The sequence below is a fragment of the Rana temporaria genome, chromosome 5, assembly GCF_905171775.1.
Source record: "Rana temporaria chromosome 5, aRanTem1.1, whole genome shotgun sequence".
Taxonomy (NCBI): Eukaryota; Metazoa; Chordata; class Amphibia; order Anura; family Ranidae; genus Rana; species Rana temporaria.
Window position 1 is genome coordinate 158,213,340 of NC_053493.1, and position 14,942 is coordinate 158,228,281.

Genomic DNA, 14,942 nt, shown 5'->3' on the forward strand with positions numbered 1-14,942 from the left:
GAGAACTCTCTTCTCTTACTATATCTTCCTTCTTTATTTTCTTCTACTATCTTTGCTGTCCCCCCTCCTTTTTTTTTCTTTCTTCCTCTCTCCTTTTTTTTTAATACCAGTTTAATGTTCCCGTTTTCAAGCCATCCGAACGGTCACTCATTGCTTGAATGTTCATGGTACCTCAAGTTTACTCAAGTTATCAATGCACTGTGAGTCATATATGCACCACCTTCAACTTTCGGGTTTGAGATCACTCTACTCTCTCCCCATCTGGGAGAGGGGCTTGTCCGGGACATGGAGGGTGCCCTTGTTGTCACAACATATTGTTATGTCTCCCTGCTATTACTGTTGCCTTTATTGGTACCTTACTAAATGAACCCCATCCTTCCCTATTTCCCCTATTTGTGTGACCCCTTGTTGTAATTACTAAATGTTCTAAAATTAAAATAAAGATTATACAAAAAGAAATACAGGCAGATACTTATCCATCATGCCATGGCATCAGTGGGGCATGTGATTGGCCCCAAGGGAGCAGCACAATGACTCCAAACATACAGCCATTAGCATTAAGAACTATCTTCAGTGTAAAGAAGAACAAGGAGTCCTGGAAGTGATGCTTTGGCCCCCACAGAGCCCTCATCTCAGCATCATCAAGTCTGGGATTACATGAAGAGACAGAAGAATTTGAGGCAGCCTTACATCCACAGAGGATCTTTGTTTAGTTCTCCAAGATGTTTTTAATAACCTACCTGCTGGGTTCCTTCAAAAACTGTATGCAAGTGTACCTAGAAGAACTGATGCTGTTTTGAAGGCAATGGATGGTCACACCAGATATTTATTTGCTTTGGTATTCTCTTCTGTTCATTTTATTTTTTATAATTTTGTTTAATTGATAAAAAATAAACTAGGAATACTTCTATTTCTGAAAGTTTTTGTAATTTAAAGGTACCGTGTATAAATGGGATATATATATATATATATATGAATGAATGAATGAAAAACTTATATAGCGCGGCACATGCGAACTGAATCGCCTCTGGGCGCTTTATGTTTCGTGTCTCATGACATCAAAAGAGCAGAGTTTTAATCTGTCTTCTGAAAGTCAGGTGGTTTTCCTCCAACCGAACGCTGGTTGGTAAAGCGTTCCATAGTCTCGGACCTTGAAAAGCAAACCTTTTTTCTCCTTTGGACTTGTATTTGGTTTTTGGCACCTTGACCAGATTTTGGTCAGTGGATCGCAGAACGCGATTAGAATTGTGAGGTTCTATCTTGTCGCAAAGATATTGCGGCGCCTTCCCATGGATGCACTTATGTGTCAGGCAGAGTGCTTTAAATACAATTCTGTCTTTTACTGGCAACCAGTGAAGGGTTCTCAGCGAAGGTGAGATTGATTCCCATGTCCTTTTCCCAGTCACCAGTCTGGCGGCCGTATTCTGTACGACTTGCAGACGAGCGATTTGGTACTTTGGGAGCCCGAGGTAAAGGGCATTTGCATAGTCCAGTCTGGAATTCACGATTGTTCCCACCACGACTGCTACGTCTTCTTTGGGGATAAATGGAATAAGTCTGCGTAGTAGGCGCAACAAATGGTGCGATCCGCTGACTACTGACCCTATTTGTGCGTCCATTGTCATGAAGGTGTCAAAAATGACTCCTAGACTTTTGACTTTGGAGCTAGGGGTGATGCTTTGGCCCAGAATGGGCGGCGGTGTCCAGGTTGCTGCCAGTTGACTCTTTCGGCTGGCGTGAAACATAAGATGTTCTGTTTTGGAACTGTTGAGTTTAAGATAACTCTTAGTCATCCAGTTTTCTATCGAAGAGAGACATTTCTCTAAACTGAGATGATGATCCTTTTTGTTGCAGATGAGAAAATACAATTGCGTATCGTCTGCATAAGAGTGATAAAGTAGTTCTTGGCTACTGATGATTTCAAAGAGAGGGCGAAGATAGATGTTGAACAGTACCGGTGACAGGGGGTATCCTTGGGGGACTCCACATGGCACCGTGCGGTTTTCCGACGTGAAAGATCCCAGTTTCACTGTTTGTGATCGGTTTTCAAGAAAGGAGGAAAACCATGGTAAATCACCTTCTGCGATTCTGGCTACCTCGGCCAGTCGCATCAGTAACATTTTGTGGTCTACTGTGTCAAAGGCTGCGCTTAGGTCCAGCAGAACCAGGAGACAGGATTCTCCCTCGTCTGCGGCCTCGAGGGCATCGTCCCATATTTTGAGTAAGGCCGTTTCTGTCCCGTGTCGGGGACGGAAACCTGATTGAAATGGATCGAGTAGATTGTGGGTATCCAGATGCTGTTGCAGCTGTTGTACCACTATTTTCTCCATTATCTTGGAGAGAATATTTAGGCCTGTTATGGGGCGGCGGTGAGTTGGGTCCTTGGGATCCAAGTTAGGTTTTTTCAAGATGCGCTTGATTGTGCCCTCTTTCAGCAGGGATGGCACTATGCCTTCCTTAAATGACTGATTTATAAGCTGTGTGATGGGAGGCGCCAGAATGTCGGCGCATTCCTTCAGCAGCTTGGTGGGAATGATGTCATTGGGTGCTGTGCTGTTCCGCAACGCACCAATGATATTTTTGGTGGTATCGATGGAGATGGGTTCCAGAGTGAACTTAGTTGATTGTAGAAGGTTTCTGTTGGTGTTTTGTAGTTGATTGAAGAGGGGGCTGAGGGGGGTATTATTTTGCAGAATACTTACCCGGATTCTTTCGATTTTGTCGATGAAGAAATCCGATAGTTCATTACAGAACTCTTGGGTGTCTGAATTGGGGACTTCAAGACATCCCGGATTCATGGTCTGGGTGACCATCTTGAAGAGTTCTCGGGGGCGGTTCATGGCGCTGTTAATCGTCATAGAAAAATGATGTTTCTTGGCTTTGAAGATTTCTTTATGATATTGTGTTGTTATTGCCTTGTAGATGATGAGGTGATCTTCTGAAGGGCTTCTTTTCCAGGCGGCTTCCGCCCTTCTGCGCTCTTGCTTCAGTAGGGACAGCTGGTTGTTGAACCAGCCGGACTTTTTTTTCCGGATGCGGACTTTGCGTTTCGGTGCTACTAAGTCGGCTGATTGTAGCAGAGCTGCATTTATGGCATCCAGTGTATCTGAGGCTGTTAACTGAGGATGAATAGTTTCGATTCGGTTTCCCAAGGTAGATTTGAAGAGTTCCGAATGGAGCTTCTTCTGAGATCTAGCCCAGTGTATTGTCACCGGCTTGGGTGCTTTTATCACTGGGGGAATTTTGGAAATTATGAAACTAATTGCATGGTGGTCTGTCCATGGCAAAGGTTCATTTCCCAAAATGTTTATTTTCAGATTTTGTCTGAAAATTAGGTCGAGTGTGTGACCTGAAGCATGCGTGGGTCCGCATATAAGTTGCTGTAGTCCTAATCCTTCCAGGTGTTCGATGCAGGCATCCGCAATGGGATCCTGTGAGGAGTTGGCCCACAGATTGAAGTCCCCGAGCAGCAAAAGATGTTTGCTGTTAAGGGTATAAGTGGATATGAACTCCGTTAATGATGGTAGAAGCTGCGATTTTGGCCCAGGTGGCCTATAGCAGAGGAGAATGTGAACAGTCTCCTGGGGGTTAGTTTGAAGTTGAAGAGTAAGGGTTTCCATAAATGGAAGAGGATTTTGAAGGACCGGCTTAGTGATTGCAATATGAAACTTATGGATCACCGCCAGGCCTCCTCCTCTTTGCCCTATTCTGTTTTCCGTTATAATTCGATAATTTTCTGGCACCAATTCTCCAAGAATGGTGTTGCAGTCGTCTGAAAGCCAGCTTTCTGTGATAAAGAGGCAGTCTAGATCGTTTTGTAGTAAGAAATCGTGTATTTCTGATCGGTGTTTTACTGCCGATCTTGTGTTGATCAAAGCACATGATATGTGCTTGAGCTGGGTTAAATGGTTGAAATTTTTGATGGTTGATCGAATCTCAAAAGTTGATCTATTTTTAAGGCCTTTTTGGTGACGACTGGTAATACTGTTGCGAATTGTCTCAGACCCTAAATCGTTTCTGCAGAGTATCGCAGTTTAACCATTGTTGCCAGTCACCGGGGGGGGGGGGGATTAATTGCAATAGAGGGAAGATTCGCTGAATCCTCTCGCTTGGCCTTGGTCCAGAGGAAGGCAAAAAAACCCTGGCAGTGCTAAGCCAATTTGCTGCCGCAGGGAAAAAAATTCCTTCCTGATCCCTGAAAGGCGATCGGACGAAACCCTGGATCAAGTACTGTTTGGAATGGGGGGGGGGAAGGGGGGGAAGAAGGGTGTCACTGTAGCTGAGGAGTACCAAGATGGCCGCCGACCGGGCCACAGGCCTCAGGTTTGGGGGCTGTTTGGCTTGGTGGGTATGAGCTGGTTGTTAATCCAGGGGAGGATGGGATCCTCCAGGGATAGGGGGATGATCCCTGACAATTCCAGGAAAATTTCCAGGCTGTCAGTGCTCCTTTTTGCGGCGCGCCGCTAGGCCGTGGCTGAAGCCGTGGTCTTTCCTAATTGCGGCGGCCGCGAATAAGCCCTGGTCTGGCGCGAATGCGGGAAAGAGCCGCAGATCGCTAGAAAAAAGCGCTGCTATGCGCAGCGGGTGGCCGGGGTGATTATGGGTGACTGATTGGGGTGCATGCGGCTCTAAGAGAAGGTAAACAGCCGCAATTTGGATCGCTGGAGTGGCTGTCCTGAAAAGGACGGTCACTAGCGATTCCTGGGGGTGGAAAGATGGCCCTGAAAGACAGGGTCTTACCTGAAGAGAGGGGCCCACGAAGGGAAGGAAGGAGCCGGTCCTATGGGCTGCAAGTTGATTCATGCAGCAAAGATTATAGGAGCCTGTCTGCGGTGTCTAGCTGGCTATCTGTCTGGTCCCTGGAGAGAGCAGACTCGTCGGGAAGTGTCCTACTCCCTCACTGAACTGACACTGACTGATTATCCAGCTAAGCCTTGTCAGCTGTTGTCTGAGAGAGCACATCATTAAGCCCTCTGCTAGGTGCTTTGATAGGTTTGATAATCATTTTTATTTATTTATTTTTCCATACACAGTACCGTGTTTTAGGCAGGTATGAAAAGAAATGCTATAAATTAAGAAAGCTTTCATAAATAGAAGTGTTACTAGTTTATTTTTAAAATTTATATATATATATATATATATATATATATATATATATATATATATATATATATATATACACATACTGTATTGTATGTCATCTAAAGGTTGTCCCTACAGTGGTTTATAACTTGTATCATTTACTACGGTATCATGTATAAGTATTTTATATTTGTGACTATCTTGTATGTGAGCTGGAAAGGTTGCTAAGTTACCTCATAAATATCCAGGGTAATGTCCTCATCTCCTGCTCAAACCCCAGTAGAGCTGCATAGTTTAGCTCCCTTAGTTCTGTTGCTGAGTGCAACTTGGGAGAGACTGAAACATCCTATAGAAAAGAACATGTTGTTGTTAACACTGCTGTCAACAAAAAGCCAGTCAAATTAAACCATGAACAATAAATACATAGTACATAGATACACTAATACTTCAGCCTGGTAACCTCAGAAAACATGTGGTGATCCCTCCTCTATACACTTTCTCTGGTCACTGCCTCCCACCACACTTCTCCAGAACAAGAGAAGTTCATTATTTATTTCTACCAGTTAAAATGCACTAGAAAGTTACTACCCTGGTTTGTACACGCAGACATCCTGGATGCAGCAGAAAGAAGGCTGAGCTGCTGGTAGATTCATTGAATTTATATTCCTGCCTATATTCAGTTCTGCTTGCTTTGGAAAAAGCATGCCAGGAGGGGGCCTGGTAAATGCTGCATCCTGCACCTGTAAACACCATGGTAAATATAATTTTACTATTAGTATTATTAGACGCATACTCATAAACATATTGAGATACATTTTTGTTTAAAACTTTCATTCTTGTATGTTCTTAGATTAGGTTTCAGTTTGTCCAGACACTCTTGCGGTCTGCTTATCTTTGCATCAAACACAAAAAGTTTATAACGTCATCATCCTTAATATATTTATGTTGCATTCCTGACTGCTTAAATTTTAAAGACATATACTAATAAAAAATACTATAGAGAAAGCAACATGTGTTATACAAGTGCACTGAATCAATACATTTGTTTTTCATATGTTTAAATTGTTTTACTGAACAAATCCAGCTTTATACTTTATTAGTAAATTAGGGAAATGGCTGAACCATCTGACTTTGTATGTTGATAGTCTATTTTATATTGGAATATGCATACACAACATAAAATAAATGCTCAGATGAGAAAAATGTAAAGTTCCCCTTATCTGACTAAACCTTTATGATTTTAGCTTCTATTTGTGTTTTGTAATGTAAATACTTCATAAACAATATTTATTATTTTACACCACTGAACTAACCTGTCAACCAAACGTCTATGGTGCTATATCCAGGTTAGTTCCGTTGTGTAAAATAATAAATTAGGGTGTCTTTATACCAATAGATCTAGTAAAATATTTTATAGTTTTGAATATGAAAGTTGCATAGCCCATTTTATTATGTATAAAAAAGGCTAAACAAAACAAAAACAGTATTGAATAGGACCATGAAATGTTGGCGATATAAAGAACTGTTTTCAGATTTGTCACTAAAACCAAGTAGCTTTCATGGGAATGTAGGCTATACCAAGCTATTAAAAATACTAAATAAGAGAACCAAACCAAGACCATCAAAGATGGTGATAAATTGGCCGCGGCACCTTTATTGGTATAATCTATAATACAAACATTAAATATATTTAAATAATTATCTTTATTAAAATATCAATACATAAATATTTAATTTCAAATATATTTTTTCCAATCTTTCAAAAATCTCACTCAGTCATAAGACTTAGGCCCCATACACACGAGAGGATTTATCCGCAGATACGGTCCAGCGGACCGTATCCGCGGATAAATCCTCTCGAGGATTTCAGAAGATTTCAATGCGATGGCGTGTACACACCATCGCATTGAAATCCGCGCTGAAATCCTCTGCCGATGACGTGTCGCGCCGTCGCCGCTATTATGACGCGGCGACGGGCGCGACGCTGTCATATAAGGAATTCCACGCATGCGTCAAATCATTATGACGCGTGCGGGGAATCCCTTTGGGCGGATGGATCCGGTAAGTCTGTACAGACGAGCGGATCCATCCGTTGGAATGGATTCCAGCAGATGGATTTGTTGAGCATGTCAGCAAATATCCATCTGCTGGAAATCCATTCCAGGGGAGATTTATCTGCGGATAAATATCTGACGGAGTGTACACACCATAGGATCTATCCGCAGAAACCCATTTGATGGGATTTATCTGCGGATAGATTCTATGGTGTGTATGGGGCCTCAAGTGAGTGCCATAAATAAAATATCAACCAAGTCCCCCCTTGATTCAAGGGTGACAGACCACATAAAAGGTGCTGCGACAAGGGTGGGGGGGGATGGGGAGCTCTTAACCTGTAAGGTAAAATTTGTAACTTGACCCCTACACCTGTGGGCCTTATATACCCCTCTTCAGCACGTGTATGAGTCATCAGTACACATGTTTTTCCCGCCTGAACTCACATGTACTTCCCGCCCGAAAACACGTGCAAATCCCGCCTAAAATCACGTTTTTCCCTCTCAAAAACATGTGCCTACTGATTCCCTATTTAAAACGAAGTAACCCAGTTTTTTTTTTTTTTTATTCTTTTGTGATAGCCACAATCCCATGTAGTGGGCACTAATAATGCCCCCTTTTTCATTCTCATCTATGTGCCACACATTAGTAAGCAAGCATTTCATCATCATCATACATGATTTACCTTACCATTTATTTTACTATTCTTTAAAAAGAATAGTTAAAAAAAAAGAAAACAAAATTCCCATGTTTGTTCCCTGTTTTTTCTTGCCTCTAGTGCAGTTAACAAAGCAGTATAACCATGTTTTTAGTGTAATAGACATATAAAGCAAGCTCTGCAATATTTAACATAATAAAGTCATAGGATAAAATGCAAGTTGGTCTGTAATAACATGCGGTCTTTAAATCAAGGAATCTAACCAAAAAGGTATTAAACAATACAAATTTGCCATAATAATGATGCTCTTGTTTCATGTGGTTTGTGCATTAAAGGGGACATAGAGAGATGTAGCAGCTTGCTGTTAAATAAAACCAGGTTTGTCAGTATCTAGATTCACCTTTGTAATGCACAAGTGTACATTCTGCAATGCCTTTTTGAATAACCATCTAGAGCTTTTGATTGCGGACAAATACTTTGACAATTCTTATTAAACATTTGTCGCTGAATATTTTTAGTTGTTTTACTAATGATCAGTTATGCAATAAAATTACACTTTTTTTATTTTTCCATAAGGGAACAAACCACATAGAGTCAAGTGAATCCTATATTTAGCCATACAAAGAATACACTGGGGTAGATTCACGTAGAATGGCGTAACTTTGTGCGGGCGTAACGTATCCTATTTACGTTACGCCTCCGAAACTTTTACAGGCAAGTGCCGTATTCTCAAAAAAAAGTTGCGGGGCGTAGCGTAAATAGGCCGGCGTAAGCTCGCCTAATTCAAATTGTGAAGAGGTGGGCGTGTGCTATGTAAATCAGGCTTGACCCGACTTGATTGATGTTTTTCCCGAACGGCGCATGCGCCATCCATGGAATTTCCCAGTGTGCATTGCTCCAAAGTACGCCGCAAGGACGTCATTGGTTTCGACGTGAACGTAAATGACGTCCAGCCCCATTCAAGGATGACTTACGCAAACGACGTAACTTTTTCAAATTTCGACGCGGGAACGACAGCCATACTTAAAATTGGTACGCCGCACTTACGCCACCACATAGCAGGGGTAACTATACGTCGGGAAAAGCCTAACGTAAACGGTGTAACTGTACTCGTGAATTTGCGTATCTAACTGATTTACATATTTTGACGCATAAATCAGCGTACACGCCCCTAGCGGCCAGCTTAAATATGCAGTTACGATTCGACAGCGTAAGAGACTTACGCCTGTCGGATCGAATAGATATCTATGCGTAACTGATTCTAAGAATCAGGCGCATAGATACGACCGGCCGGACTCAGAGATACGACGGCGTATCTGGAGATACGCCGTTGTATCTCCTCTGAGAATCTGGCCCACTGTATTGAAATAATCTCCAAGCTGAAGGATTTACAATTATGAAGAATTTAAAATATCTTTCAAAATGGTAGGGGTTGTGTCACTTATAAGAAAATGTCATCTCAAAGAGTGACCCTCTAATCAAAGACGATTAGACGTGTTGTCAATGGTTCTGTATGTGGACATTTGTCCAAATGACTGGAGTTTAGATACATAAACAAATAAATGGATGTGTCTGGTGTGAAGGAACTGCACAGACCCCTAAGAGCCAGTTCACACACAGGCGGCATGACTTTGGGGGCGACTTGGCAAGGCGATCTTAAGACGACTTGAGAGGCAACTTGCAAAATGACTTCTGTATTGAAGTCAATGCAAGTCGCCCCCAAAGTCGTACAGGAACCTTTTTCTAAGTCGGAGCGACTTGCGTCGCTCCTATTAGAACGGTTCCATTGAACAGAGCGGACCACGTCTTGTCAGGCGGCTGAGTCGCCTGACAGGTCGCCCCTGTGTGAACCGGCTCTTACGTCAGCCCCATAGCACACCTTTTGGATTAATTAAAATGGCAACTACGAGCTAGGTCTTCTTATCCAAAATCAGTATCTGACCTCACAAATGTTTTTTTTTTTTTGTATTCAATAGCCACAATAACTTGTGAAAAGATGTTTAAATATTTTGTGGGGGCTGTTATAGCTGTAAAATTAAATGGGGAGGAGGGACCCCAATAATACCAATAGGGTTTAGGGATCTCTAACATGCTTAGATGGTCAGGTTTAGATCAGTATAGGGCCTGAGGGTAGAGGGGAAAAAAGAAAGAAGAAGAGAGAGAAAATCAAAGATTGTGGAAAAGGAAAAAAAGACTGACAGGAGTGGTCTCTCCCTGTCCACACACTAGGGCCTCGATGCTAAGCAACTACAAGGAGACAGAAAAAGCGGGTCCCTAGGTAACAGTGTGAAGGCTCATTGACACAATTTCTTTTATTTTTTCTAAAAACACTACTAAGATAATAAGTAGGCAGTTGGCTCTTTGGAGAGTAATATAAATCTGTAACTTTGTCTAGAAATATTTTTAAAATATGAGTATACAAGTGTAGATTTTTCCAGCTTTGCAAAGATTTATTATATATTATTTTATGAAGAGAACATCTGACTCATAAATGAATCATACCAGACTGACCCTCATTTACAAAATGCAAAGTGAGTGAACAGAAGAAAAATCTAAATCAAATCCATATTTGGTGTGACTATGCTTTGGCTTCAAACCAGCATTAATTCTTATGCACTGATGGGTACCGATAGGCTGCACTGGTGGGCACTGATGGGCACTAGTAGGTGAGACTGATGATGAGGCACTGATGGACATTGATAGGTGGCACTGGTAGGCACTCATAGGCATCACTGATATGCACTGGTAGGTGACACTGGTGTGCACTGGCAGGTGGCACGGGTGGGCACTGCATAGCAGCAGTGGCTCTCTATGTATTGGACCAAATGTCCCTCCGATATAAGCCAGTAATTGCCTTTTTCTTTTCTTGCGCTGTCAGCGTGAGCAAAAAAAGAAGCCGATTACGATCTATTGTTTACATCACATGATCATCTGTCATTGTCTAACAGCTGTTCACATGGTAAGGGGCTGGGATCGGCCCCTTACTCCGATCTGTGATCAGCCAAGTCTCATTGACTTACTGATCACAGAGAGCATTTGCATGTGCCCTGCAGGGGGGAACGCAGGTGGCGCAATCTCGAGAGGCTCTGTACCAAGTTCTGTTCTGTTCTATTTAATCTATATGAAAAACAAATAAAGCTGCGCCAAAAAATTAAATTAAATTAATTAAGACATAAAGGATGGCTCCTAGAACAATAAAAATAAAAATAGTTCATATAAAATAAATAAATTCAGCAGTCCACAGTGAATGTTTGAACAGCAAGGAATGGTTGAAACGAATCCTCCAGCAGACACACTCATGCATATAATCCTTAACAGACCACCGCTAAGTGAGAAAATGTATTTGACTGAAGTGATCCCTTCACCAGTAAAAAGTGGCTGCTTACCAGAGGGCAAGCCAATTATGCTTGTGGCTATAACCCAGCCGCGGCCTTTAATCCACCAGTTCACAATAGGGGAAGCAGCACTCAGGAACCCGCTAGATGACACTCTCCCAAATGCAAAGTTTGGAAACAGAAGAAAGATGCACCATAGCAGGGCCGGCGCTCCCACTAGGCGAACTAAGCAGCCGCCTAGAGCGCACTTCCGCCAGGGAGCGCTGCCACAGCTGCTGGGTCTTCTACAGAAGATCAGTTCCTCCTCAGCTGATGGTGACTGATGCGGCTCTATATGGCTGGCTGCAGAGTGACTAGGCAGGGAGAAGAAGCAGACAGATCGTCCCCTTCGCTGCACTAAGCCAGAGGTGACCATGCTGATGTCCTGCAGGCAGCAGCAGCCGTGGGTGTCAGCTCTCTGCCCGCCCCGCCTCCCTCTCTGGGTGATGTGCAACCATTGGAGGAGCAGGGCATAGACACCCAGAATGGATCCACCCAGGCCTAGACTGGCCACACGCTGGGCCGAAGCCACTTGTCCTGGAGGAGTGTGGAGCCCAAAGCAAAGCTGATCCTGCAGCTTACCCAGCCTGTGACATGTGGAGGGAGATGGAAAGAAGTGCTCCAAGGTAGGAACTTGTCAGGTGGTGGGGGAAGCGCTGGGGATGATCTTATCACTGGTGTGTGACCCCCTCCACTTGGTTCCATCCACCTAGCTGTCCACTTTGCTATATTCTCCCTCCACCACGCTGCACCCCCCCCTCCCTCTGCTGTCCACCTGGCTGCACTTTCCCTCTTCTGTCCACCTGGCTGCACCCCCTCCTCTGCTCTCCACCTGGCTGCACTTCCCCTCTGCTGTCCACCTGGCTGCACCCCCCCTCTGCTGTCCACCTGGCTGCACCCCCCCTCTGCTGTCCACCTGGCTGCACCCCCCCTCTGCTGTCCACCTGGCTGCACCCCCCCTCTGCTGTCCACCTGGCTGCACCCCCTCCTCTGCTCTCCACCTGGCTGCCCTTCCCCTCTGCTGTCCACCTGGCTGCACTTCCCCTCTGCTGTCCACCTGGCTGCACCCCCCCTCTGCTGTCCACCTGGCTGCACCCCCCCTCTGCTGTCCACCTGGCTGCACCCCCCGTCTGCTGTCCACCTGGCTGCACCCCCCCTCTGCTGTCCACCTGGCTGCCCTTCCCCTCTGCTGTCCACCTGGCTGCACTTCCCCTCTGCTGTCCACCTGGCTGCACCCCCCCTCTGCTGTCCACCTGGCTGCACTTCCCCTCTGCTGTCCACCTGGCTGCACTTCCCCTCTGCTGTCCACCTGGCTGCACTTCCCCTCTGCTGTCCACCTGGCTGCCCTTCCCCTCTGCTGTCCACCTGGCTGCCCTTCCCCTCTGCTGTCCACCTGGCTGCACCCCCTCCTCTGCTGTCCACCTGGCTGCACTTCCCCTCTACTGTCCACCTGGCTGCACTTCCCCTCTGCTGTCCACCTGGCTGCACCCCCCCTCTGCTGTCCACCTGGCTGCACCCCCCCTCTGCTGTCCACCTGGCTGCACCCCCCCTCTGCTGTCCACCTGGCTGCACTTCCCCTCTGCTGTCCACCTGGCTGCACTTCCCCTCTGCTGTCCACCTGGCTGCACTTCCCCTCTGCTGTCCACCTGGCTGCACTTCCCCTCTGCTGTCCACCTGGCTGCACTTCCCCTCTGCTGTCCACCTGGCTGCACTTCCCCTCTGCTGTCCACCTGGCTGCCCTTCCCCTCTGCTGTCCACCTGGCTGCCCTTCCCCTCTGCTGTCCACCTGGCTGCCCTTCCCCTCTTCTGCTGTCCACCTGGCTGCACTTCCCCTCTGCTGTCCACCTGGCTGCACTTCCCCTCTGCTGTCCACCGGGCGGCACCCCTCCTCTGCTGTCCACCTGGCTGCACCCCTCCTCTGCTGTCCACCTGGCTGCACCCCTCCTCTGCTGTCCACCTGGCTACACCCCCTCCTCTTCTGTCCACCTGGCTGCACCCCCTCCTCTGCTGTCCACCTGGCTGCACCCCCTCCTCTGCTGTCCACCTGGCTGCACCCCCTCCTCTGCTGTCCACCTGGCTGCACCCCCTCCTCTGCTGTCCACCTGGCTGCACTTCCCCTCTGCTGTCCACCTGGCTGCACCCCTCCTCTGCTGTCCACCTGGCTGCACTTCCCCTCTGCTGTCCACCTGGCTGCACCCCTCCTCTGCTGTCCACCTGGTTGCACTTCCCCTCTGCTGTCCACCTGGCTGCACCCCCTCCTCTGCTGTCCACCTGGCTGCACCCCCTCCTCTGCTCTCCACCTGGCTGCACTTCCCCTCTGCTGTCCACCTGGCTGCACTTCCCCTCTGCTGTCCACCTGGCTGCACTTCCCCTCTGCTGTCCACCTGGCTGCACCCCCCCCTCTGCTGTCCACCTGGCTGCACCCCCCCTCTGCTGTCCACCTGGCTGCACCCCCCCTCTGCTGTCCACCTGGCTGCACCCCCCCTCTGCTGTCCACCTGGCTGCACCCCCCCTCTGCTGTCCACCTGGCTGCACCCCCCCTCTGCTGTCCACCTGGCTGCACCCCCCCCTCTGCTGTCCACCTGGCTGCACCCCTCCTCTGCTGTCCACCTGGCTGCACTTCCCCTCTGCTGTCCACCTGGCTGCACCCCCTCCTCTGCTCTCCACCTGGCTGCACTTCCCCTCTGCTCTCCACCTGGCTGCACTTTCCCTCTGCTGTCCACCTGGCTGCACTTTCCCTCTGCTGCCCACCTGGCTGCACTTCCCCTCTGCTGTCCACCTGGCTGCACTTCCCCTCTGCTGTCCACCTGGCTGCCCTTCCCCTCTGCTGTCCACCTGGCTGCACCCCCTCCTCTGCTGTCCACCTGGCTGCACCCCCTCCTCTGCTGTCCACCTGGCTGCACCCCCCTCTGCTGTCCACCTGGCTGCACCCCCTCCTCTGCTGTCCACCTGGCTGCACCCCCTCCTCTGCTGTCCACCTGGCTGCACCCCCTCCTCTGCTGTCCACCTGGCTGCACTTCCCCTCTGCTGTCCACCTGGCTGCACCCCTCCTCTGCTGTCCACCTGGCTGCACCTCCCCTCTGCTGTCCACCTGGCTGCACTTTCCCTCTGCTGTCCACCTGGCTGCACCCCCCCTCTGCTGTCCACCTGGCTGCACTTCCCCTCTGCTGTCCACCTGGCTGCACCCCCTCCTCTGCTGTCCACCTGGCTGCACCCCCTCCTCTGCTGTCCACCTGGCTGCACCCCCTCCTCTGCTGTCCACCTGGCTGCACTTCCCCTCTGCTGTCCACCTGGCTGCACTTCCCCTCTGCTGTCCACCTGGCTGCACTTCCCCTCTGCTGTCCACCTGGCTGCACTTTCCCTCTGCTGTCCACCTGGCTGCACCCCCCTCTGCTGTCCACCTGGCTGCACCCCCCTCTGCTGTCCACCTGACTGAACCCCCCTCCTCCTCTCCACCTGGCTGCACCTCTCTCCACCTGGCTGCACCTCTCCTCTCCTCTCCACCTGGCTGCACCTCTTCTCTCCTCTCCACCTGGCTGCACCTCTCCTCTCCACCTGGCTGCACCTCTCCTCTCCACCTGGCTGCACCTCTCCTCTCCACCTGGCTGCACCTCTCCTCTCCACCTGGCTGCACCTCTCCTCGCCTCTCCACTCCACCTGGCTGCACCTCTCCTCTCCACTCCACCCCACCTGGCTGCACCTCTCCTCTCCACTCCACCCCACCTGGCTGCACCTCTCCTCTCCACTCCACCCCACCTGGCTGCACCTCTCCTCTC

General features: G+C 47.8%; 1 protein-coding gene across 2 annotated transcripts in view; it reads left to right on the plus strand.

Moving 5' to 3' along the window:
* The first annotated feature begins 5,277 nt into the window (after positions 1-5,277).
* DCLK3 (doublecortin like kinase 3) overlaps positions 5,278-14,942 on the plus strand; it is a 42,865-nt gene continuing 33,200 nt past the window's right edge. The window contains exon 1 of one of the 2 annotated variants that reach the window (XM_040353298.1): positions 5,278-5,836. In XM_040353298.1, coding sequence (XP_040209232.1) covers positions 5,785-5,836 — 52 coding nt within the window. In that variant the 5' untranslated portion in view covers positions 5,278-5,784. The remainder of the gene's footprint in view (positions 5,837-14,942) is intronic. The other variant, XM_040353297.1, reaches the window with a different exon arrangement.